Genomic DNA, 24306 nt, shown 5'->3' on the forward strand with positions numbered 1-24306 from the left:
CCCTCGCCCTGAGGACACAGGCAGACCACGGACCCGATGAGCTGGGCGCGGGCGTCGTGGTCTTCGTGGACTCGCCGCGTGAGTCCGCAGTTCTCCAGGGACAGCTTCTCCAGCAACTTGAAGTCCACGTCGGCCCCGATGCCCACGGTGAAGATGCAGACCCGGCCCCGGGCGGCCTCCCGGGTGTTGTTGAGGATCTTGAGGGTGTGGGTCTCCCCGACGGTGGGCTTCCCGTCCGTCAGGAAGACCACGAGGGACACGCTGCGGTCCTCGATGTCGTTGTGGGCCACGTAGTCGTTGAGCAGCTGGATGCCCCTCTGCAGGGCCCCGTTGATGTCCGTGCCTGCGGGACACAGGAAACGATGCTGGAGGCTCGCTGCCTCCCTCACCTGGACACATCTTCACACCCCTCCCAGGCACCTGCAGGAGTGACAAGTGAGAAGAGCAGCCCCGGGCACTCACTCCAGGCCACACAGGCAGCCTGGAAACTCCGCAGATGCAGAGTTATATAACCTCATTCTGAAGGTGTCTGATGGGCATCCCAAGAGGCTCAGTGGGTAAAGAATCTGCCTGCACACTGTTTACAATAGCTAGGACATGGAAGCAACCTAGATGTCCATCGGCAGACAAATGGATAAGGAAGTTGTGGTACATATACACAATGGAATATTACTCAGACATTAAACAGAATGCATTTGAATCAGTTCTAATGAGGTGGATGAAACTGGAGCCTTTTATATAAAGTGAAGTAAGTCAGAAAGGAAAACACCAATATAGTATATTAATGCATATATATGGAATTTAGAAAGATGGTAATGATGATCCTATATGTGAGACAGCAAGAGACACAGATTTAAAGAACAGACTTTTGGACTCTGTGGGAGAAGGCGAGTGTGGGATTTGAGAGAGTGGCCTTGAAGCATGTATGTTACCATATGTGAAACAGATCATCAGTCCAGGTTTGATGCATGAGACAGGGTGCTCAGGGCTAGTGCACTGGGATGACTCTGAGGGATGGGATGGGGAGGGAGGTGGGAGGGGGGTTCAGGATGGGGACACATGTGCACCTATGGCTGATTCATGCCAGTGTATGGCAAAAACCAGTACAACATTGTAGAGTAATTAAGCTCAGTTCAGTCACTCAGTCGTGTCCGACTCTTTGCGACCCCATGAATCGCAGCACACCAGGCCTCCCTGTCCATCACCAACTCCCAGAGTTTACTCAACTCATGCCCATCAAGTCGGTGATGCCATCCAGCCATCTCATCCTCTGTCACCCCCTTCTCCTCCCACCCCCAATCCGTCCCAGGATCAGGGTCTTTTCCTATGAGTCAACTCTTCACATGAGGTGGCCAAAGTACTGGAGTTTCAGCCTCAGCATCAGTCCTTCCAATGAACACCCAGGACTGATCTCCTTTAGGATGGACTGGTTGGATCTCCTTGCAGTCCAAGGGACTCTCAAGAGTCTTCTCCAACACCACAGTTCAAAAGCATCAATTTTTCAGCGCTCAGCTTTCTTCACAGTCCAACTCTCACATCCATAGATGATCACTGGAAAAACCACAGCCTTGCACAGACGGACTTTGTTAGCAAAGTAATGTCTCTGCTTTTTAATATGCTGTCTAGGTTGGTCATAACTTTCCTTCCAAGGAGTGTCTTTTAATTTCATGGCTGCAGTCACCATCTGCAGTGATTTTGGAGCCCAAAAAAATAAAGTCTGACACTGTTTCCACTGTCTCCCCATCTATTTCCCATGAGGTGATGAGACCAGATGCCATGATCTTAGTTTTTTGAATGCTAAGCTTTAAGCCAACTTTTTCACTCTCCTCTTTCACTTTCATCAAGAGGCTTTTTAGTTCCTCTTCACTTTCTGCCATAAGGGTGGTGTCATCTGCATATCTGAGGCTACTGATATTTCTCCTGGCAATCTTGATTCCAGCTTGTGCTTCTTCCAATTAAAAAAAAAAAAAAAGAATCTACCTGCAATGCAGGAGACATGGGTTCAATCCCTGGGTCAGGAAGATCCCCTAAAGGAGAAAATGGCAACCCATTTTCTTGCCTGGAGAATCCCATGGACAGAGGAGCCTGGTGGGCTACAGGCCACGGGATCACAAAGAGTAGGACAAAGGCTGAGCGACTGAGCGCACAATGAGGGTCTCTGACGGTGCCTCAGCCTAGGTGTCTCCATTCCTTTAGCATCACCGATCTGCACCTCTTTCGGAGCATCGCCTTGGAAAGTGAAGGAGGGTGTTGGGTGCAGGGACTTGCAGAAAGAATGCACCCCAGAGGGAAGCAGGGGGCACCGGGTGTGGAAGTGGGAACGTGGAGACCTTCGCGGGGATGTCACGTGTGGCCTGGGGTTGGAGGACGAGGATTAGAGAACTCACTCATTTTTTCAATTTTTGCTGGCATTGCCTTTCTGGCTTCCTGCCCCTTCAGGGTCTCCCCTGCTCATAAGGACCCCACCAAGCGAAGGCTGTCCAGTTTACACCTCCCGCCGCCCCTGCCATTTCTAATTCAGACATGCTTGTCACTAGCAGCTCTGATTAAAGCCAGGGGACAGTGTCTGCCGCAGGTACTTGGGGTAAGGCAAGATGGATGGCAGGTGGAAGGTAAATCTACCAGCCGACACGAGGCTTCTAGATTCTAAGAGTTTCGTTCAACCCTGCTGCAGCTGCTCTACCATTGCCAAGAAAAGTCAAGAGTTCTGATAGCAGACATGAACACTTATTTCCTTTTTCTGACCGCAGTGGTTATTTTTTTAAGTGGCCTTATTGACAGACCAAATATTTTGCTCATTTTAAGTACACAGTTAACGATTTTTAGTAAATGTATAAAGACGTGTACCCATCACCACCACCCTGCCACCTGACTGGCGTGCTTTTTAATCTCCCCGCAAAATCTACCATATTTGATTGAACCAGAAAATTTCCCCCATTGTTTCACATCTTCCAGAATTTCTGCCTGAAAATATAGATGTCTGTGACTGTGCAAACACATTGCTAATTCATTCTAAGATGCACAGGTGGTCCGCATGTAAGGGAAACTTACAGCTGAGACAGCATGCAGTACTCCGGGTTTGCCTGCTTGCCTCTCTGAGTGCCTCCCTCACTACTTCCATGTTGCCTCTGAAGGTGTGAACATGGACCAGAAGGCAGGTGTTTATTTCCTCTTTGATCTAGAACTTAAGCGATGATGCCGAATCTCTCACTGCACTTTAAAGCCAAGGACAGCCCCGGGCAAAGGATGTGCTTGGCTTTTCTCACGCCAGGCACAGCAGGGCTTGGCATCGAACCTCTGTTACGTTGAGGCATCTCCTGCACACTTAACAATGGGGGTGGGGCGCGGGGGCTGGGACTTCCCTGGTGGTCCAGAGGCTAAGACTCCAGGCTCCGAAGGCAGGAGGCCCGCTTTAATCTCTGGTCAGGGAACTTGATCCCACATGCCAACGCTAAGAGTTGGCATAGCACAACTAAACGATGCCTCGTGATGCAAGTAAGTCCTGGTGCAGCCAAATAAAAACAAAAAATGAAAAAACAACAGGAGAGTTCCCATGGAGCCACCCCAACCATTCCACTGAGAGTGCCCCCAGGGATATTAAAGGTCCACAGTGCACCAGCAAGAGGGACTATTTGGGCAAAAATGGCCATGTGTGTGCGCTGAGTCGCTCAGTCGTGTCTGACTCTTGGCAAAACCTGCCAGACTGTCCATGGGGATTCTCCAGGCAAGAATACTGGAGTGGGTTGCCATACCCTCCTCGGGGGGATCTTCCCAACCCAGGGACTGAACCCAGGTCTCCCACATTGTAGGCAGATCCTCTACCAGCTGAGCTACCAGGGAAGCTCTAAAATGATCATATCTGACAGCTAGAGAAGACTTCCTGTGTGCGGCGACTGTTCTAAGTACTTTAAATATTTTAACTCGTCCTAAAAACAAGTCCGTTATATCCTCATTTTATAAATGAAGAAAAGGAGGTAGAGAGAGGGTTAAATGCCTCATCGCTGGTGGAGCTGGATTCAAATCCAGACAGTCTGGCTTCAGAATCTATGCTCATCTCCTGACGAGGAGAGGAGATTAATTTTCTGTTCATCTGCAGTGGTTGGGTCAATGAAGTGCTGAGACAAAAAACAAAGGGAACCAGTACGATTTCTAAGGTTTAGATTCCAAAAGAACATAACATGCATTAACTGTTTTCTAAAGCTTTATCCCCTGCCACACACGAATAACATTCTAATAGTAAGCAGCATCTTCAAAATAAATTCATTTTAGTGCATATTCTTTAAGTAGAGACTGTATGTCAGGAGCTACGCCAGGTTGTTGCTCAGTCACTAAGTTGGGTCCAGCTCTGCGACCCCCTGGACTGCAGCATGCCAGGCTCCCCTGTCCTTCACCACCTCCTGGAGTTTGCTCAAACTCATGTCCTTTGAGTCGGTGATATCATCCACCATATGATCCTGTTGTCCCCTTCTCCTTCCACCTTCACTCTTTCCCAGCATCAGGGTCTTTTCCAATGAGTCGGCTCCAGGAACTATGGGCTAAACAAAGATGAAGGGAAGTCTCTTTCCTCAGAGACTTCCCAATTTCCTTCCAAGAATCATCACTAAAATATTAACTCTAAACTTTCATTTCTCGCTTCAACCAGTAAAACAATTCCTAGATCACACTGTTGTGGGAACTGGTAGGAAATCCCATTGTATCCATAAATCAAAATTCCATTCACACAAGATCAAGTTCCAAACAAAGTTCATTTGGGAAACCAGAGCTTTGCCTTGGATGGAAAATAACCAACATATGAGTGATGAGAAACTCAGACGGAAGAAGATGGACAGATCTGGGTGTTTTCTGTCTCCAGATCTCCAAAGCAGAATGACCTGAATCCCCCAGGAGACAGTGTCTCTATGGGCCTCTAGGAAGGATGGTGAAGGTCCAGTCAACATGCCAATACTGAGCTTCCGCCAGGCGCCCACCGTCCTCAGGACGAGTTGACAGTGGGAGTAAGATCTGGGTCCAGGGTTGAGGGCACTGACAGCCAGCACAGTTGGTAACACACTGTCCTGAGTCTCAGATCATCTCAGAGCTCTTTCTGGCCTTCTCCCTCACCTGTGTCCTTACCTAGGTATCACCCCCCAGGCGAGGGTGCAAAGGCTCCATCACCTCTCCACCTAGAGCATCTCCCAGGCCCCCTGTGGTCCAGGAGGACTAACAGCTCAGGGGGGTGGCTCCGTCTGCTGCCTTAAGGTTCTCACATTCAAACACACAGAACACTGAATCATCCACTTGGCTTTCACTCCTGGCCCCGAAAATCGATTTAAAAAAACAGCTGCATTGTTTGGGATCCGTGAGATAAACCAGGAAAGGCTCCAAAACCTATCAGGTATTTCCCCGTAACTTATTTGACCATCTTAGTTTGGTGCCCAGAAAAGGAGACACAAGCTCCTGGGGAAAGTGCTCACCTGTTATCTCCTTTCCGGTGATCAGCGTCAACTTTCAAACCCCTGTATCACATCTCAGCAGACAGGCAAAGCGGGACATACTTACCTCCGCTTGGCGACATGTGGTGGATGTAGACTTTGCCATCTCTGATGCTGTTGGGAGTAACTGACACCAAATGGTCCTTCCACACTTTGATCCGGTTGGAAAACCCAACAATATTGAAATGGTCCTGGGGTCGCAGGTCGTGTAAAATTGTGAAAAGGGCATCCTTGGTCTAGGCAAACACAAAAGCAAGCCCAGTCATGTCCCATTGCATGAGTCTACCCATCCCCTGGCGTGGAAACTGCATGCGGGGGACAATCCCAGGGTTATAATGAAGTGCCTGCTCTGTAAAGCGACTTGGAGAAATGTCAAGGAACTTTATCACCTAGCTGGAAAAAAAAAAAAAAAGGCTCAGTGGGAAAGAATCTGCCTGCAATGTAGGGGACTCGAGTTTGATCCCTGGGTCAGGAAGATCCCCTGGAGGAGTACATGCCAACCCACTCCAGTATTCTTGCCTGCAGAATCCCATGGACAGAGGAGCCTGGCGGGCTATGATTCGTGGGGTCACAAATGAGTCGGACAAGACTGAGCAACTAAACAACAACATGTTACAACTTTATATAAGACATGAATGTTTTTCATATATGAAATGTCCTATCTGCTCCGATCCACATACATCAAGCCTCAAGTCTCTGGAACTTCACAACTGCTGTTCTTGAGACCTGGAGTGTTCTTCCCCACTGCCTTATGCCCCTGTTTCATCTGGAAAGACCTTAGTCATTCTTCAAAATCCAGCTGATGTGCTATATTCTGTATTTGAAACATTTTCTATCTTCTCTAAAGACAGCGAACCTTCTCTCCTCTAGGCTAGCACTGTCCTCAATGTATTTACAGAGCAATGTGCAGCGCCCATCATGACTACAGTCTGCTCTATGTCTCTTCCTCTCCCTGGAGGAAGGCAGCTTCCATCTTTTTTTTTTTTTTTTTTTGGCTGTGTTGGGTCTTCATTGTGGCGCTTGGGCTTTGGGCTTTCTCTAGTCGAGGAGCAAGGACCTGGTTTCCCTGAAGCACGTGGGATCCTAGTTGCCTGAACAGGGATTGAACATGTGCCCCCCTGCATTGGCAGGTGGATTCTTATCCACTGGACCACCAGGGACGTCCCTGCATCTATTTTCTTATCACCCAGAGCAGAGGAGAACTCCTGACACACACTAGAGAGAAGTTCAGAGGATGAACGAACACAAGGACGATTCGTGAATTACAGAGGAAGGGTGCGAATCAAAACCACCACTGGGTTTTAAGAGAGAGTGAAGCACTGTGGGCTGGAGTGACCTTAGAAGGTGTTACAGAGAACAGAGGGGATCCGAGGATGAGGCCCGAAGGACCTGAAATACGAGGCAGGACATCCTGGAAAGCAGTCAAGGAGGTCAGAGAGATGGTCGGGGGAGCAAAGGGGAACCACAGTGAGTTCTGGAGATGCTGAGTGGGTGACAGGTGTGTGGTAAGTCAGATGGGACGCGTGGAAAGAGGAAAGAAACCATGTGAAGTTGAAAACAGAAAAGCTCTGGGAGTCTCTAAAAGAGCAGACCCGATATGGTGAGCAGGCACTGCCTTCTCTAAACAGCATTGTTGTTGGACACGAGGTATGAAGCAGCGGATGGTCAATTACATCATAGCCATAGCAACGACCTCTGCCAGCTTTGACGGGGGTGAAGAGCATTCACTGGAAGAGCGGAAGAGCTGGGGTTCACCCTGGATTTGTCACTGTCACTCACTACATGTGTGGTTCTGACAGACAAAGGAATACTGTATGATATCACTTATGGGTGAAGTCTAAAAACAGAACAAAATCAAACTCACAGAAAAAGAGATCAGACTTGCGACTACAGAGGCACCAGGTGGGGCTCAGGGAACTGAATGAAGGTGGTCAAAAGGTACAAAGTTCCAGCTATGAGAGAAAGAAGTCCTGGGGAGGTAATGTACAACGTGACGACTATAGTAAACACTGTTGTACGTTATACATGAAAGCTGTCAAGAGAACATAAATCCTAACAGTTCTCATCACAAGGGGAAAATTTTTTCCTTTCAGTTTACTCAAGATGACGAATGCTCACTAAGCTTATTGTGGTAATAATTTCACAATGTGATGACCCATCATAATGGTAAGTCAAACCATTATGGGGACTTCCCTGGTGGTCCAGCAACTAAGACACTGAGCTCCCCATGAAGGGGCCCGGGCTTCAACTCCCAGTCAGGGAATTAGATCCCACATGTTGCAACTAAAGATCTCATGTGCTAAAACGAAGATCAAAGGTCCCATGGACCACAACTAAGACCCGGCACAGCCAAAAAGGTGGGATGAGTTGACAGAACAGCACTGAAACATATACGTTACCACAAGTAACACAGATCGCCAGTGGGGATTTGCTGTATCCAACACAGGGAACCCAAAGCTGGTCCCCTGGGACAATCGAGAGGGGTGGGATGGGGTGGGAGGTAGGCTCAAGAGGGAGGCGACATGCCTCCGGCTGATCCATGTGGATGTAAGGCAGAAACCATCACAATGTTGCAATCACCCTCCGATTAAAAACAAAGTAAAATTTAAATAAATATTTAAAAACATTGCACTGCACACCTTAAACTTATACTTATACACACTTATAGCAACTGTACCTCAATACAACTCGGGGGAAATCAAGTGACAAAAAAAAAAAAAAAAACAAAACCAGCCCCCTTCTCTGAGATCCTCTTTCACCTGACACACACATCTTTTCTGGCAATCATAACACGGCAGTGTCGTCATTTCTCCCAGCCCCTCCCCACTTCAGGACCTCTGCACCACCGTTCCCTGTGACGGATGCTCTGTCCCACAGTCGGCGTGCCCACTGCCCCCTCCTTGTTCTTCGGTTCTGGGTTCACTCGCTCCTCTGTTCTTTCAAGCTGGCACCCTGACCCCTGCCTTCCCAGCGTCGATAGAAGGAATGTGATGACATATTTGTGCATTTACTGGACGGTCCAACTCAGCCCCACGTCTCCGAGTGCAGCAGCTTTTTCTGTTCCATCACTCTTGGGTCATACCCGGCGGAGCCTGGCTGCATGGCAGATTCTTGATACAGGCTTGCAGAAAAAAGTGAGTGCTGGGAAAACTGTCCATCTGTGACACCAGACTCCTCAAAACAGCTGTCCCCTTGTTTCCTCCCTGCCCTCCCAACACAACAGTTGGCACATTGTGGGTTGGCAGTAAATAGCTGCTGAATGAGTAATTGAGAGGGAAAGAGAGAAAGAGAGAGAGAGGGCGAATTCTACTGAGTGACTACAAAGGAAGGGAGGGAGATACAGCCCCCATTCTTGAGAAGCTAAGACACAGAACATGGAGAAGGGTGATGTGCTGGAAACACAGCTGAAGGATGGATAGCATTAAAGCAAGAATGAATAGATCAGATCGCGACAATAAACAGATGTGGGTGGAGGGCCCTGAGCACGCCACTGACGGAATTCCGGGAAGCTGGCCCCACCTTCACCCCTCACCCTTCCTCCCGCTCAGAGCCAACACGACCCCAGCGTGAGCAAAGACAGGCTGAGCATCGCTCTCTATCCAAGAGGCTGGACCTTTGGGAAGCCTGAAGGTCCACAGCTGGGCGGTGACAGACAGGACCGGCAAGCCGAGGCAGTCCCTGGGACTGTAGAGTCGGGGGCCCGCTGCTAAGGCAGCCACTTGGACACGCTCCTGCTGCTGGGGCTCAGAGGTGGCAGGGCCCCCTTGGTGCGGACTGGGGCCTGGGGAATCTCCTCAGAAGGCTGCTGTTTGTTTAGTGGCTGGCATCCCTAGGGATCCTTAAATAGCGAGATCAGGCCCTCGAGAGAAGCTGGCCTGGTTTCTTGGCTGATGCCTCTCCCCGTCATAAAGGATTCTCTGCTTTGGGAGCAGTCCTTCTTCAAGTCTCTGCACCCTCCTCCCTTGAGCTCAGCAATGAAGGGCTTCTAATGACCTTGTAAGGCCACAGCTCTGACTTGTCCTCGGGAGCCCTGGGGCAGGCAGACCTCGGGCTCCCGGGAGTTCTACTTCCAGTTGCCTCGGGACCTTTTGCGCTGATCTCCAGGTCCTTATTCCAAGGGGGTGGGGGTGGATACTGCCTGGAGCCACCACCACCCATTAACTCTTCCCCAGCTCTGACCGGCGGGTGGTCTAGCGAGCTCTGCGTTCTGCAGAAGGCTGAACAGGCAGGAGGAAGGTGAATGCCCAGATAGAAGAGGGAATGTGAGGTGGCTTCAACTGGTGTTTCTGCACCCTGTGTTTATATGCTAAAGACAGACAGAAACCTGGGCAGGCTTTTCCCAAGAGTACACCCTAGAGACCAAGGTAAGCACATTCTAGAAACATCAGAGGAAGCCCAGAAAGACAGAGAACGGATGGTGCAAGCTGGTTCAAAGGCCTGAGCTACCCTGGAGGCACTGACTGGTCATATTCACTCCTTGGTGATCCCAAAGGGCAATCAGTAAACACCAGTCCCTACACATCACCAGAAGGGCTCCTTATGATGTTCCAAGTTGCGTCTGGACTGAAGGAAGATACGAAAGGTACACAAATACAATGGAGAGAGGAAAAGGAAATACTTCTCATTATTCAGATAGTCTAAGAAGCACCCTGGCCTGCAGGAAGCATGTAGACAAGAATCCCTTTAATCTGAGCCTCGTAGAAACAGAGAGAACAGGGATGACTGGCTCCTTGAAACAGTTCTGTAGAGAGGAATCCTTCTGCTTGTAGATACTTCCCTTGGGTTGAAAGGAGGGGGGAAAAGTATTTCCTCTGAAAACAATGTCTTAGAAGATAATTCCAGCTCTGCCTCTGGTTCATTATTAAGTAAGCCTTTTCATCTCTGTCCACTTAAGCTCCTTCAGGAGCAAGGAGAATGTAAATAAATAAAGAGGAGCTCTCGGCTTCAGACTCTCTGTTCATCCTACGTGGCTGGTGATGGTCCCTCTTGGTCTAGTGGGTCTTCAGGAAAAGGAACGTGCAACCTTCCCTGGCGGTGTCTGTCAGGGAAGGGGCAGGACTGGGCCCCAGGAGGTGGAGCCCCTTTTACCTGCTTACTGACTCCTTGTTAGGGCTGCTCCCAGGGCAGGGAGTTTCTGGGAACAGCTCTATCTGGCGCGTTCAGAGCCCCTGTGTTAAGCCAGCCTAGAGACAAGATGGATCTCCCTTTCCCTTCCCTACAAAACTGAGCCCGGGCAGCGGCAGGCTCTTGACTCAGCCCTCGAGGGGGTGAGTGTTCCAACTACACAGGTTTTGCACCACTCACTCTGAGACGTTCCCCAAGGAGAGAAGACCCTTGGGGGACCCGTCAGTGGAGCCCATGGCAAACCCAGCTGCCCGCCCACTCCACCGGGGTACCCGCTGACTCGCCTCAAACCTTCCTGTGTCCCCGCCGAACTGCCCGCACCAGGAACCAAGTCTGACACAAAAGGTCTTTGTACCCCAGCCCCTGGGTGGTTACGAGCCCATGGCATCATAGAGGAAGTCCAAGGTCAAGGGTCTGAGACACTAGACGTGCCCAGCTTTCGGCAGAACGGCCCTGCTGCGCTCCGAAGCAGTCCTCTCACTCGCCCCATTCTAAAATGTTTGCTGAGGAATGGACAATTTCCCTTTCTACACATTCCTTCTGGGTGAACCCAAGAGAAAATCCGCCCTGAGTCTTCTCCTCAAAAACAAAAGAAAGCTAAGAACTTCTACAAGCCTAGCTCGAGCCACGACAGAGAATTGTGCTCAACAGAGAAGTTCCCTAGAACGCGCTAAGTTTCTGAGAGGTCATACCCGGAAATGGAACACACCCATGGGCAACTGGACACAAGTGGGCTTCTCCCTTCGCAGGCGGGCGGGAACACGGGCCCGGGCGGGACCGGAAGGAGGTGTGTGACTGTCCCCCAGTGCGGTGCAGTCCCCCCTGCGGCCAGCAGGGGGAGCGCTCCACTCCCAGGCCTGGCGATGGAGTCCCGCTACTGGAAGGAGTGATCCTATCAACGTTTGCAACGTCAGGCCCACCTTGCAACCTCAAACTACCCCTACCCGTCTGAGCCGGCACTGAGAAGGATGGAGATGTCCAGCATCTCGGCCTGTCTCTGCACCTTCCACAGACATCCACCCACGTCACCCTGCAGTCACCTTCACGTTTAAAACCAGATTCAGTCTTGCTGAGCCAGTTGCTGCGGGGCCCTGGGAACCGATGATGCTTCAGTGGGAGTATTCCAAGACCGTGGCATTTCAAGGTCACAAACATGGATTCCATAAAAGGCAGCACAACCATATTTGGACACGCTACAGGCCTTTCAATGGTTTGAAGTTTTTTGAAATCATATCCAGACTGACCCACCAAGTAATTTTTTTTTTTAATCCCATCCATACCAGCAAGGCAATAAATAAATAGAGTGAGAAAGACCATTTCTTCATAATGTATTCATGTCTATATCATTGTTATGCTTTCCAGAAAAATCTAGCAACAGATTGGTTTCAGAGAAGAACCTCAAACATTAAAAAATATCACCCTACTGATGACAGTGTAAGCACCGTTCAAGAGGTTATGCAGACTCATAAAGGAAAATACTGAGTACACAAAGCCTGGTGCCCTACTGACGCCTGTGTCATAAGTGACTCCTAAAATGAAAGACATTTAAAAATAAAAAATGAAAACTGTAATACAAGAAACATAAAACATCAAAAGTTGTCTATGTCCAATACAAGGAACTGGTTGAAAGAAATAAAAGCTATTTTTCTACTGGCCAAAGTGTTCTTTTTTAGAGAAAGAGCAGAAATTCAGAAGCTTTCTTTACATCATTGGAAAATTGGGGCTAGAAGTCATCAGGTCTTCCAATATTTTAAAAGTTTGTGTATAACCTTATGGCAGAAAGCAAAGAACTAAAGAGCCTCTTGATGAAAGTGAAAGAGGAGAGTGAAAAAGCTGACTTAAAACTCAACATTCAAAAAACTAAGCTCATGGAATCCGGTCCCATCACTTCATGGCAAACAGATGGGGAAACAGTGAAAACAGTAACAAACTTTGTTTTGGGGGGGCTCCCAAATCACTGCAGATGGTGACTGCAGCCATGAAATTAAAAGACGCTCACTCCTTGGAAGAAAAGTTATGACCAACCTAGATGGCATATTAAAAAGCCGAGACATTACTTTGCCAACAAAGGTCCCTCCAGTCAAAGCAATGGTTTTTCCAGTAGTCATGTATGGATGTGAGAGTTGGACTATAAAGAAAGCTGAGCGCCCAAGAATTGATGCTTTTGAACTGTGGTGTTGGAGAGACTCTTGAGAGTCCCTTGGACTGCAAGGAGATCCAACCAGTCCATCCTAAAGGAGATCAGTCCTGAATGTTCATTGGAAGGACTGATGCTGAAGCTGAAACTCCAATACTTTGGTCACCTGATGCAAAGTACTGACTCCTTAGAAAAGACCCTGATGCTGGGGAAAATTGAAGGCAAGAGGAGAAGGGGATGGGAGGATGAGATGGTTGGATGGTTGGATTGTCCACTAACTCAATGTACTTGAGTCTGAGCAAGCTCCGGGAGTTGGTGATGGGCAGGGAAGCTGGCGTGTTGCAGTCAATGGGGTTACAAAGAGTCGGACATGACTGAGCGACTGAACTGAACTGTGCATGTGTGTGTGCTAACTTGCTTCAGTCGTGTCCAACTCTTTGCAATCCCATGGACTGTAGCCCGCCAGGCTCCTCTGTCCACGGGACTCTTCAGGCAAGAATACTGGAGTGGGTTGCCATGTCCTTCTCCGGGGGATATTCCTGACCCAGGGATTGAATCTGTGTCTCTTACATCTTCTGCATTTGCAGGAGGGTTCTTTACCACTAGTGCCACCTGGTAAGCCCTAAAACAGTTTAGTAAATACTAACCATTAACTTGCAATTTTACCTAGGAGGAAATGGAAAGTAATAGTATTTCTTAGGTCTCTACACTGTTCACACTATCATGAAGAGCATTATTTTTGAAATTAAACAAAATCATAGGGCTCCTGTATTTTAAAATACATTATTATAAGCTATTATAATTTTATTTATTGTTTGAATTCTAATTTCAAATGCTCCTTCAAGGCAGTACTGTGCTAGATTATAACTCTAGTTCTGATTATGCAATCTGTGCAAAAATATTATTAAATGGGTGCTTCTTCATAGCAAAAGAAAAGCACTGTTCAAGTACAAATTCAGATCTAGATGCTAGTATTGGGACTTCCCTAGCAATCCAGTGGTTAAGACTCTGTACTTCCACTGCCGGGGGCTCAGGTTCTCTCCCTGGTTGGGGAACTAGGATCCCACATGCTGCGTGGAGAGTCCAAAATAAATAAATAAAATACCGTTGCTTTCAGTGGCACACACACAAAAGTGCCCATATTACTTTAGGACTGGTTCCAAAAGAGAATAATTTCTAACTAAATTCTGGCTAAATAAAAAAAGTCTGAATATATTTAGACATTAGAGCATCTTTTGCAATATAAACATAACTATATTTTATTAGTCTTTGTGTTTGGATTAATGTTATTCTAACTTGAGAAGCCAACTCTCTCTCATATGAAGGCTCTGGTTATTGTTACAATCTATCACCGAATGTTTTGACTTGGCTCTGACAAACGTACCAAGTATTTACCTAATAAAGTCATGGCACATGTTTGTAAAAAGTTCTTTGCCAATAATTTTTCTTTGATTCTTTATCATGTATTAAGGACATCTATTTCTCTTGCTTGATGTAGAAATAACTCAAGACTCGGAAGAGATGATATTTTTCACTTCTCTTCACATGGAAGGTTTGTAGTTATCAGGATCTGCTCACAAGGCTGATCCCAAATCTCTTTTTCTGGGAAAGAACTTAGCCTCCCCACCTCTATCCAGGTGGTCACAGGCTATAGGTAGTCATCCCCAGGTATGGCTTCCAGCTCCAACAGTAAATGGACAAGAGGATGCTGATCAAGACAAGGTCCCCTAAGTCTACAGATCCTCGCAGTCAGCGTGCTTCACCAGCGTGCTCACATGCTACTGACTGACAGGATTGAGTTCTGGTCCCCAGCGCCTGTCCAGGGTCTGAAATCTACATTGCCTAACTGCATGTCTGGATTCTGGAGCTCTGCCCGTTTCGGGGTGTCTGACTCTCTGACCGCCCCTTGCCCCATTCAACTTTCCCTTACATGTGAGTTCTCATGACTCCTATGTCCCTGGCAGAGGTCCACCTAAGGCCACTCATCGCAAACCCCCAGGGATGTGCCTTGACGAACATAAAGATGACAGAAAGATGTGGGGAGGCTGTGAAAGAGCCACGGTCAGTGAAACAGTGGAACAGTCACGGAAGAAGCACACACAGCACTTCAGCATGGGAGGATCACACATACAAGAAAATAGTTAGGGGGGCTTCCTTGGCGGTCCGGAGGTTAGGGGTCCTCCTCTAACCTGCTTATTATAAAAATATTATAAATATATTCTCCTGCTTTCACTGCAGGAGACACAGGTTTGCTCCCTGGTCAGGGAACTAAGATCCCACATGCTGAGGGGTGGCCAAAACAAGAATGTTCTCGGTCTCCCTTCTTGCCCCATCCACTGAATTAATTTCTGAAAGACTCACTCAACTCTCCCCTTCCCTAGGAAGCCCTGGTTGTCCCTGCTGCACCCTGAAAAATCTGATCAGCACCCCCGTTACCCTGTGACTGGATCCTATATTCACTTCTATCACAGGGAGCACCTTGCATACAGTTTTCTCCGTGACTTTTTCCTTTTCTCTGGACCTCTTGGGAAAAAAGGTCTGTCTTGTTTATCTTTGTATCCCCCATGCCTTGTACCTCTCCCACAGTACATAATCAACGTGACGTTCAATTTTGAAGAATTGAAGTCTGGAGTCAAAGCCAAGATGCCAGCTTGGGGGAGCGTGGGGTCCTAAGCAACAGAGCGAGGTGGCTGTGATGTCAGGCCTGGGCAGCTCTTAGGAACCGCACCCTCTTTGCAGCTTCCAGCAGCCACCAAGCAGATGCAATCTGACAAGAACAACACGCGCAGGCGCTCTGATAGTCGCTTCCACATTTCTCATCTCATTCAGTCCTCTTTGACCGACAGAGGTCATCTCATTCTGACTTGTACCATAAGCTTCTAGCCCTTTACAGAGAAAGTTGGCTGATGGCAACGCCCATTGGAGAAACTGAAGGGCAAGGTCATGACATCAGGAAGGGCAAATAAGGCTCTTGGTTATGGGACGACCTTGCTTCCAGATGCCGTCCGCCAGGCCTGCACTCTGAACAGATACTGCAAGAGAACTCAGAGCTCTGTATTGTTCATTTTTCCTTCCCACGATAACCACACAGTACCTTCATTTAGAGATCCTCAAAACTTATTTTTATTTTTAGCTGCGCTGGACCTTTGCTGCTGTGCATGGGCTTTCTCTAGTTGCAGCCAGAGGGGGCTACTCTCTCGTTGAGGTGCACTGGCTCCTCACTGCTGTGGTGTCTCTTGTTGTGGAGCACAGGCTCTAGAGCTTGGCTCAATAGCTGTGGCTCACGGCCTTAGTTTGCTCCACAGCATGTGGGTTCCTCCCCAACCAGGGATCGAACCCATGTCCCCTGCATTGGCAGGCAGATTCTTTTTCACTGAGCCACCAGGGAAATCCCCCTCAAAAGTTTTTAAACATGACCTCATTTGGCTCAATCTTCACTGTTGCAACATTTTTTTTAAAAAAAATGTGCTTAGTTGCTCAGATGTGTCCGACTTTTTGTGACCCATGGACTGTAACCCGCCAGGCTCCTCTATCCATGGGGATTCTCCAAGCCAGAATACTGGAGTGAATAGCTGTTCCCTTCTCCAGGGGATCTTCCCAAAACAGGGATCGAACCCAGGTCTCCCACATTGCATGTGGATTCTTTACCAGCTGAGCCACAAGGGAAGCCCAAGAATACTGGAGTGGGTAGCCTATCCCTTTTCCAGGGGATCTTCCTGACCCAGGAATCGAACCAGGGTCTCCTACATTGCAGGTGGATTCTTTCCCAGCTACCAGGGAAGCCCTTTTTAAAAATGGGTACCTACAATTTATTTAAAATTTTCTTTATGATTTTGTTGAAGAGCAAAATTTTTTTTTGAAACAAAAAATCCAAGTTTTCATGAGTGGCCCAGGGTAAAAATCTTTTGCCCTTTGTCCATCATTTATTTTCTCATTTTTCTGAGTTTGAGCCAAAAGACACCAGATTCCCCTGCTGCCTTCGGTCCATGGCCCCAAGGCCCAGACTTCTGTTTTGCAATTTATTTCTAAGACACACGCCTGCTAGAGGTTCTGTTTGGACAAGGGCAGCTCAGGGGATGAGAATAAATAGTATTTATCAACTGAAACAGTATTTCTAGCCAGGACCAATTAGCTGTCACTATAGGCCAGGAATCCACCAGCCATGGCCTGGGGGCCAAATTCAGGCTGCTCCCTGCTTTTAATAAGTGTTGTCTTATTGGAACAGGACACACCCATGTCTTTGCACGTTGCAGCAGCCGCCTTTGTGTTACAATAGCAGGGTTGAGTCATCACAACAGAGACCTTCCAGGCTGCAGAGCTTAACATATTCACTGGCCTGTCATTTTTTAGAAAATGTTTGCTGACCCCTGTCCTGGAAAACTTGAAAGAGGGAAGCTGGACAATGTGTTACGAACTGAAGCTATGCTTTCAGAGGCAGGAGGATCCAAACCTTATATGTCTATTTTTCATTCGCAAGACAGCCACACAGTGCCTGCCCCTGAGACTCTACAAGTTTCTTAGACGAGGTCTCCTTTGGCACATGCGCTTGCCTCCCTCCTCTTCTGCAGCCCCGCCTGCATTTGTGCAGGGAGTTCTCTCTTCCAACCATGTCACCAGTGATGGGCAGCATTCAAGAGATCGCCTCACTTCGCATAAGAACAGGTACTATAGGGACTTCCCTAGTGGTCCAGTGGCTACATCTCTGTGCTCCCAATGCAGGGGGCCCGGGTTTGATCCCTGGCCAGGGAACTAGACCCCACATGCCGCAACTAAGAGTTCACGTGCTGCAACTAAGAGTTCACGTGCTGCAACTAAAGATCCCATGTGCTGCAACTAAGATTCAGCACAGCCAAATCAATAAATAAAAGGAACAGGTACTATAAATAAAATAAACAGTAAGGACAAGGAACTATACTCAATATTTTGTGATAACCTTAAAGGCAGAAGAATCTGAGGAAAAATAAATATATATGTGTATATGTGTGTGTGTGTGCTCAGGAGCTCAGTCGTGTCCAACTCTTTGCAACCCCATAGGTTGTAGTTCACCAGGCTCCTCTGTCCATGGGGATTCTACCAGGCTCCTCTATCCATGGGATTCTCCAGGCAAGAATACTGGAGTGGGTTGCCATTCCCTTCTCCAGTATATGTGTGGGTGGGTGTGTCTAATTGGATTACTTTGCTGTACATCTGAAACTAACACAACATTGCAAATGAACTATAATTAATAAAAAGAAGAAAGGAAGAAAATAAGTAAAGCTTGAAAGTGTGGGAGCTGGTCTGAGGTTATAGCTGGTGATGCAGTGAAGAATGTCTGCTGAAGATTCTCAGAGTGGGGCGGACTGGGCTCGACTCCAAACTTTTCTACTTGAAACTTGAAGTATTTCAGTGCACTGTTATCACCTTCCTGCCCCTCACCAGCTCATCTATGAAGCAGGGATAACCATGACTATTCCGCTGCTTGGGAGCTGAAATGAACAGATGTATGTAAAACCCTTAGAGTGCTGGGTATGTGCTGGTCACTCAGGGGCTAGAGCTACCGTGCCTTTAAAAAGTTACATTTCATAATTTATGGGCTGGTGGGTTTTTCGGCAAAAATCATTACCAAGTACAGTGCTAGGAGCTGAGAATGTGTACTTTAATGATCAAAACCAAGATGGTTCCCAAATTCATGGACCTCATGGACTACTTGCCTGTAAAGGTTACACATAAAATGTTCAAATAGCACTTGGAAGCCCAATTTTGTACAGTGAAGAAGAAAGTGAGGTTTTGAAGGGTGAAGTAATCCCATGAAGGAAGCGTGAATGAAATTCAGATGCTGGTTCTCCAATCCACTAGCTCACATTTGCTCTCATTTTAGTTTGAGAATTACAGATAAGAAACACTGTAAAGTAAGCCAGAAAGATAAAGACCGATACAGTATACTAACACATATATATGGAATTTAGAAAGATGGTAACGATAACCCTATATGCAGAACAGAAAAACAGACACAGATGTACAGAATAGACTTTTAGACTCTGTGGGAGAAGGTGAGGGTGGGATGTTTCGAGAGAACAGCATTGAAACATGTATATTATCTAGGGTGAAACAGATCACCAGCCCAGGTTGGATGCATGAGACAAGTGCTCAGGCCTGGTGCACTGGGAAAACCCAGAGGGATTGGGTGGAGAGGGAGGTGGGAGGGGGGATTGGGATGGGGAATACATGTAACTCCATGGCTGACTCATGTCAATGTATGACAAAACCACTACAATATTGTAAAGTAATTAGCTTCCAACTAATAAAAATAAATGGAAGGGAAAAAAAAAGAAACACTATGCTTGTACTGGGAGTTTGGGGTTGGTAGATGCAGACTATTACATTGAGAATGGATAAACAACAAGGCCCTACTGCATACCACAGGGAACTATAGTCAATATCCTGTGATAAACCATGATGCAAAAGAATATAAGAAATGTCTACATGTGTATAACTGAGTTGCTTTGCTGGAGAACAGAGATTGGCACAAGACTGTAAATCAACCAGGCTTCAGTAAAAAAAGAAACCTTGTGCTTGTTCTTCACCCTCTAAAACTGTTGACTAAATTAAGGACCAAAAGCAAGACAAGCTGCCAAAGCCACACTGGAGTTGAGGATTGGCACAGAATGGCACCGATTGTGGGAACAAACCCGAGAACAGGTCCGCAGAAAGTTGCATCGTGAAAGACATCTATCCGGTAACTGATATATTAGCCACTGCTTGGTCACCAAGGCGGGTCCCTTAGTCAATGGCAAATGTGAGGGCAAAAGTGATCCCAAACGCTCAGTTGTATCCAACTCATTGCGACCCTGTGGACTGTAGTCCACCAGGCTCCTCTGTCCATGGGATTTCTCAGGCAAGAATACTGGAGTGGGTTGCCATTTCCTACCCCAGGGGATCTTCCCAACCCAGTGATTGAACCTGCATCTCTTGTGTCTCCTGTATTGCAGATGGATTCTTTACCTGTTGAGCAATTGGGGAAATTATATAGATTAGGGGAAAGAAAGAGAAGAATGTATAGACCCTGTCAATGGAAACTGTATTTAATAGACATCTATCAGCTGGGAGAAATTTCAATAACCTCAGATATGCAGATGACACCCCCCTAATGGCAGAAAACAAAGAGGAAATAAAGTGCCTCTTGATGAAGGTGAAAGAGGAGAATGAAAAAGTTGTCTTAAACTCAACATTCAAAAAACTAAGGTCATGGCATCCGGTTCCATCACTTCATGGCAAATAGATGGGGAAAAAAAAGGAAACAGTGACAGATTTTATTTTCTTGGGTTGATGGTGACTGGAGACATGAAATTAAAAGACACTTGCTCCTTGGAAGAAAACCTATGACAAACCTGGACAGCATATTAAAAAGCAGAGACATTACTTTGCTGACAAAGGTCCATCTAGTCAAAGCTATGGTTTTCCAGTAGTCATGTATGGATGTGAGAGTTGGACCATAAAGAAGGCTGAGTGCCAAAGGATTGATGCTTTCAAATTGTAGTGTTGGAAAAGACTCTTGAGTCCTTGGACTGCAAGGAGATCAAACCAGTCAATCCTAAAGGAAATCAGTCCTGGATATTCATTGGAAGGACTGATGCTGAAGCTGAAGTTTCAATACTTTGGCCACCTGATGCAAAGACTGAGTCATTGGAAAAGACCCTGATGCCAGGAAAGATTGAAGGGGGGAGGAGAAGGGGACAACAGAGGATGAGATGATTGGATGGCATCACCGAGTCAATGGACATGAGTCTGAGCAAGCTCCAGGAGTTAGTGATGGACTGGGAAGGCTAGCATGCTGCAGTCCATAGAGTCACATAGAGTCAGATATGACTCAGAGACTGAACAACAACAAGCCTTCACACTCCCAAGGACACGTATGTTTGCTTCTGTCAATGTCTTTAGCAGGCAACTAGAAAGAATAAAAAACGATTTATCCTGCTCACTGATTTTTTTTGTTTCTCTTCAGATCCCCTGTCTCACTAAGTTTTACAAACTCAAGCTGGGAGGCAGAAATCCTGCCTGACTCAGCAGAAGAGCACGTGGAGAGAACCCAGAGCGGAGCCCGGCATCAACAGCTGCAGCGTATGCTGAATCTGCCCCCAGGCTGGTGAAGTCCTGGCTTCCAGGCTCACATTCCTACCTGGATCAGGGCAGAGCTGGAAGATGCCAAATGCACACAGCTTTGGTTGCTCCCGGGTACTGACAGACCCTTGAGTAAGAACACATTTTCAGGGGACTTCCTAGATAGTCCAGTGGTAAAGAATCTGCCTCCCAATGCAGGGGACGCTGGTTCAACCTGCTCGGGGAACTAAGATCCCACATGCCATGGGGCAACTAAGCCCCTCTGTCACAACTAAGGCCTGATGCACCCAAATAAATTTTTTTAAAAATTAAAAAAAAAAAAAAAGAACACATTTTCAGCTCAAATGATCCTTACAATTCCTTAAGATCAGTTGTTCAAGAACTTACTCAGTAGCAACTATGTGCCTGAGATTGTGATAACTACAGTGAAACATCTCAGGCCCATCAAAAATGAAGGGAGCCAAGAACCTCTGGGATAAGAATGCAAGAAAGATGCTTCATGGTCTTCACAGCATTTAAAGGACCCATTCCAAATGTCTGGTGTTGCCAAGCCCATCACCAAAGCCCTTTGCTTGGGGCAAATTTTCCTCTTCACCAGGGAGCATGATACTGTGTACAGACGCCACTGAGAGCCAGCTAAGCTGCTCACTCAGGGCCATGGCCTTAGAGAAGCTGAGAGCTGCTCAAAGACTCAATGGTTTTCAAAACCACTTAAGGTAGCCACAGGCTTTAGACATTTCCTGGAGGCTTCTGACATGTGTCTGGCTGGTCTAGGGTGGTTCTCCTTGGAAAGAGGCCATACTGTGGTTTAAAAGCCAGCAAGAGTGCATGCCAGATGCTCACTGCCTCGCAAGGAATGGAGTTTCCTACCCAGGAATGAAACCCCTCTCCAGTGTCCTTGCCTGGAAAATGCCATGGACAGAGGAGCCTGGTAGGCTACAGTCCATGAGGTTGCAAAGAGTCAGACACGACTTAGTGACTAAACAACAACAAATCCAAGAATGAAGGGAGAGGGGAGGATAACCATCAGGGTGATACCTATCCTTACATTGCTCTTGGCAAGGAAATGCCTCCTTCTGAGATGCAGCCTTTGCCATGGAGTCTTGAAACATCAAGGCATTGACCTTGTAGGCACTTGCACGCCTATCACTGCACACGAGGATGCTGCCTCATCACTGTGTTACTCGCCTTGAGAACCCACAATATCTTGGTTTTTGATTCATGGTCTTCAGGGTCAGATCTGGCTCAAAAGCCTAGTCTTGCCATGTACTAGCTGTGTTATCCACCCCTGCAAAGCCCCAGTCTCTCCATCAGTAAAATGGGGATGACAACCAAATCATTATAAAGATTAAACATCCCTTAATTCAACAATCCATGTAATACCCTTAGTGAAATGCCTCAGCATACTGAAGATGCTCTAGGGACTTCCCTGGTGGTTCAGTGAAGCATCTGCCTGCCAGTGCAGGGGACACAGCTTCGGTCCCTGCTCCGGGAAGACAGCACACGCTGCAGAGCAACGAAGCCCGCGGGCCGCAACCGCTGAGCCTGCACTCTGCAACAGGAGAAGCCGCTGCCACGAGAAGCCCACACACCACAGTGAAGAGCAGCCTCCATCACCGCAACTAGAGGAAACCTGAGTGTAGCAACGAAGACCCAGCACAGGCAAAAAAAATACAGGAGACGGAGGAGTTGGCAGGCTGACTGCAAGAATGCAATGCTGAAGAACCACGAGCATCTGGCTTACTGGGTATCCTCCACTAATACCAGTTAAAAATTATACTTATCTATCCTTCAAAAAAAAGGGGGCTAAAGCAAATCCTTGCATCAGATTTTGGAATGTAGTTTTCACTATTTTGGGGTAGGGCAAAATCAGACATCATGGAAAAAAGATCAGTATGTTATCCTGGAAATTCCCTGGTGGTCCAGTGGTTAAGACTCTGGGCTTCCAATTTCTGGGCCCAGGTTCAGTCTGCGGCTGGAGAACTAAGATCTGAACGACCCTGTAGCACATTGAAACAAAGTACATATATATACATATGTGACATGTTAAAAAATATGTAAATGAAATATTTACATATGGCCAAAGTAACTACAAAGTGATAACTGAGAGACAATATTTGCAATGGTTTATGAGCTAAGATCAAGTTCAATTCTATGTGGAGTGGCACTTAAAGGGGAAAACAGAGGGGGACAGAGGGTCTGCAAGAGGAATGAGATGCTATTTTACTCATTAGACCACATATTTATTGTTAATTGATAAAAACGGATAATGAATTAAGAAAGAAAATCTAAGGGGGCTAATTTTTTGTTGACCATTGAGATACTTGTTGGTATGGCAACCTGCAGTTCTTTCTGTTTTCCACTCTGTAAGTTGGAAATATAAATGCAAATTTATGACATTTCCGATACCAGAGTAAGACAAGGAATACCCTTTTCCTGTGGTTTGTGAAAAAAATGTAAATGGTTACATTTGGGTGATAATTTAAATTTTCAGCATAGATTACATGTCCCCTTAATGTCCCCCATCCCTAGAATGCCAAGATTCTTCCTAAGTATTGTGAGAGTATGAATCGTGAATTGTGCTGTGCTGTACTTCGTCACTCAGTTACGTCCAACTCTTTGTGACCCCATGGACTGTAGCCCGCCAGGCTCCTCTGTCCATGGGGATTCTCCAAGTAAGAACACTGGAGTGGGTTGCCATGCCCTCCTCCAGGGGATCTTCCCAACCCAGGGGTTGAACCCAGGTCTCCCACATTGCAGGTGGATTCTTTCACTGTCTGAGCCACCAGGAAAGCCCAAGAATACTGGAGTGGGTAGCCTATCCCTTCTCCAAGGGATCTTCCCGACCCACGAATCAAACCGGGGTCTCCTGCATTGCAGGAGGATTCTTCACCAGCTAAGCTACCAGGAAGCCCTGAATTATTGAGATATAGGTTTTTGGTTCTAACCATAGGCCAAGGGACACCATCACTGAACAGAATTGTTCCACCCACAATGGTGCTATTCAGTGGCCTCCTCATTGTATTCTCATCTCACTCACATTATCCCCCAGTTCCCTTTATTTCAAGGTGTTTCTGCAGCCCTCTGCTCTCCTAAAACCCCCATGCTGAAATGGCAGTTCATGTCAGCGGCTTCACTGAATCTGTTCAGGAATGTTCCCCACAGGCAGGAACAGATGAATGGTGAAGCAGACATTTCGCATCAGTTGAATGCTATTCACTGAGAACATCACTGTCCTGGACAAACGTGGAAGAGGAAAAAGTAGCGCGGACTCACCTGGCAGAGTTTGGTTCCCACCATGGAGGCACTGCTGTCAAGCACGAACACCACATTCTTGGGTAAAGGTGGAAGGTCTTTGGGGGCAAAATAGTGCACAAAATAGCCATCTAGAACCTGGTGGAGGGAAGAGAAAGTAAAACTGATAATGCTCAGATTAGGTAGCAAAACAAACCAAGATGGTGATTCTATGGAATGTCT

The 24306-nt window shown here is 47.2% G+C and overlaps 1 protein-coding gene across 1 annotated transcript in view; it reads right to left on the reverse strand.

Annotated features, from left to right (window-relative positions):
• Positions 1 to 24306, reverse strand: part of ITIH5 (inter-alpha-trypsin inhibitor heavy chain 5) — an 82430-nt gene that overhangs the window by 11820 nt on the left and 46304 nt on the right. The window contains exons 7-9 of the mRNA XM_065920960.1: positions 24106 to 24222; positions 5539 to 5707; positions 34 to 343 (exon numbers count right to left, since the gene is read on the reverse strand). Of these exons, the coding sequence (XP_065777032.1) occupies positions 34 to 343; positions 5539 to 5707; positions 24106 to 24222 (596 nt within the window). The remainder of the gene's footprint in view (positions 1 to 33; positions 344 to 5538; positions 5708 to 24105; positions 24223 to 24306) is intronic.

This window comes from Muntiacus reevesi, chromosome 2, assembly GCF_963930625.1.
Source record: "Muntiacus reevesi chromosome 2, mMunRee1.1, whole genome shotgun sequence".
Lineage (NCBI taxonomy): Eukaryota > Metazoa > Chordata > Mammalia > Artiodactyla > Cervidae > Muntiacus > Muntiacus reevesi.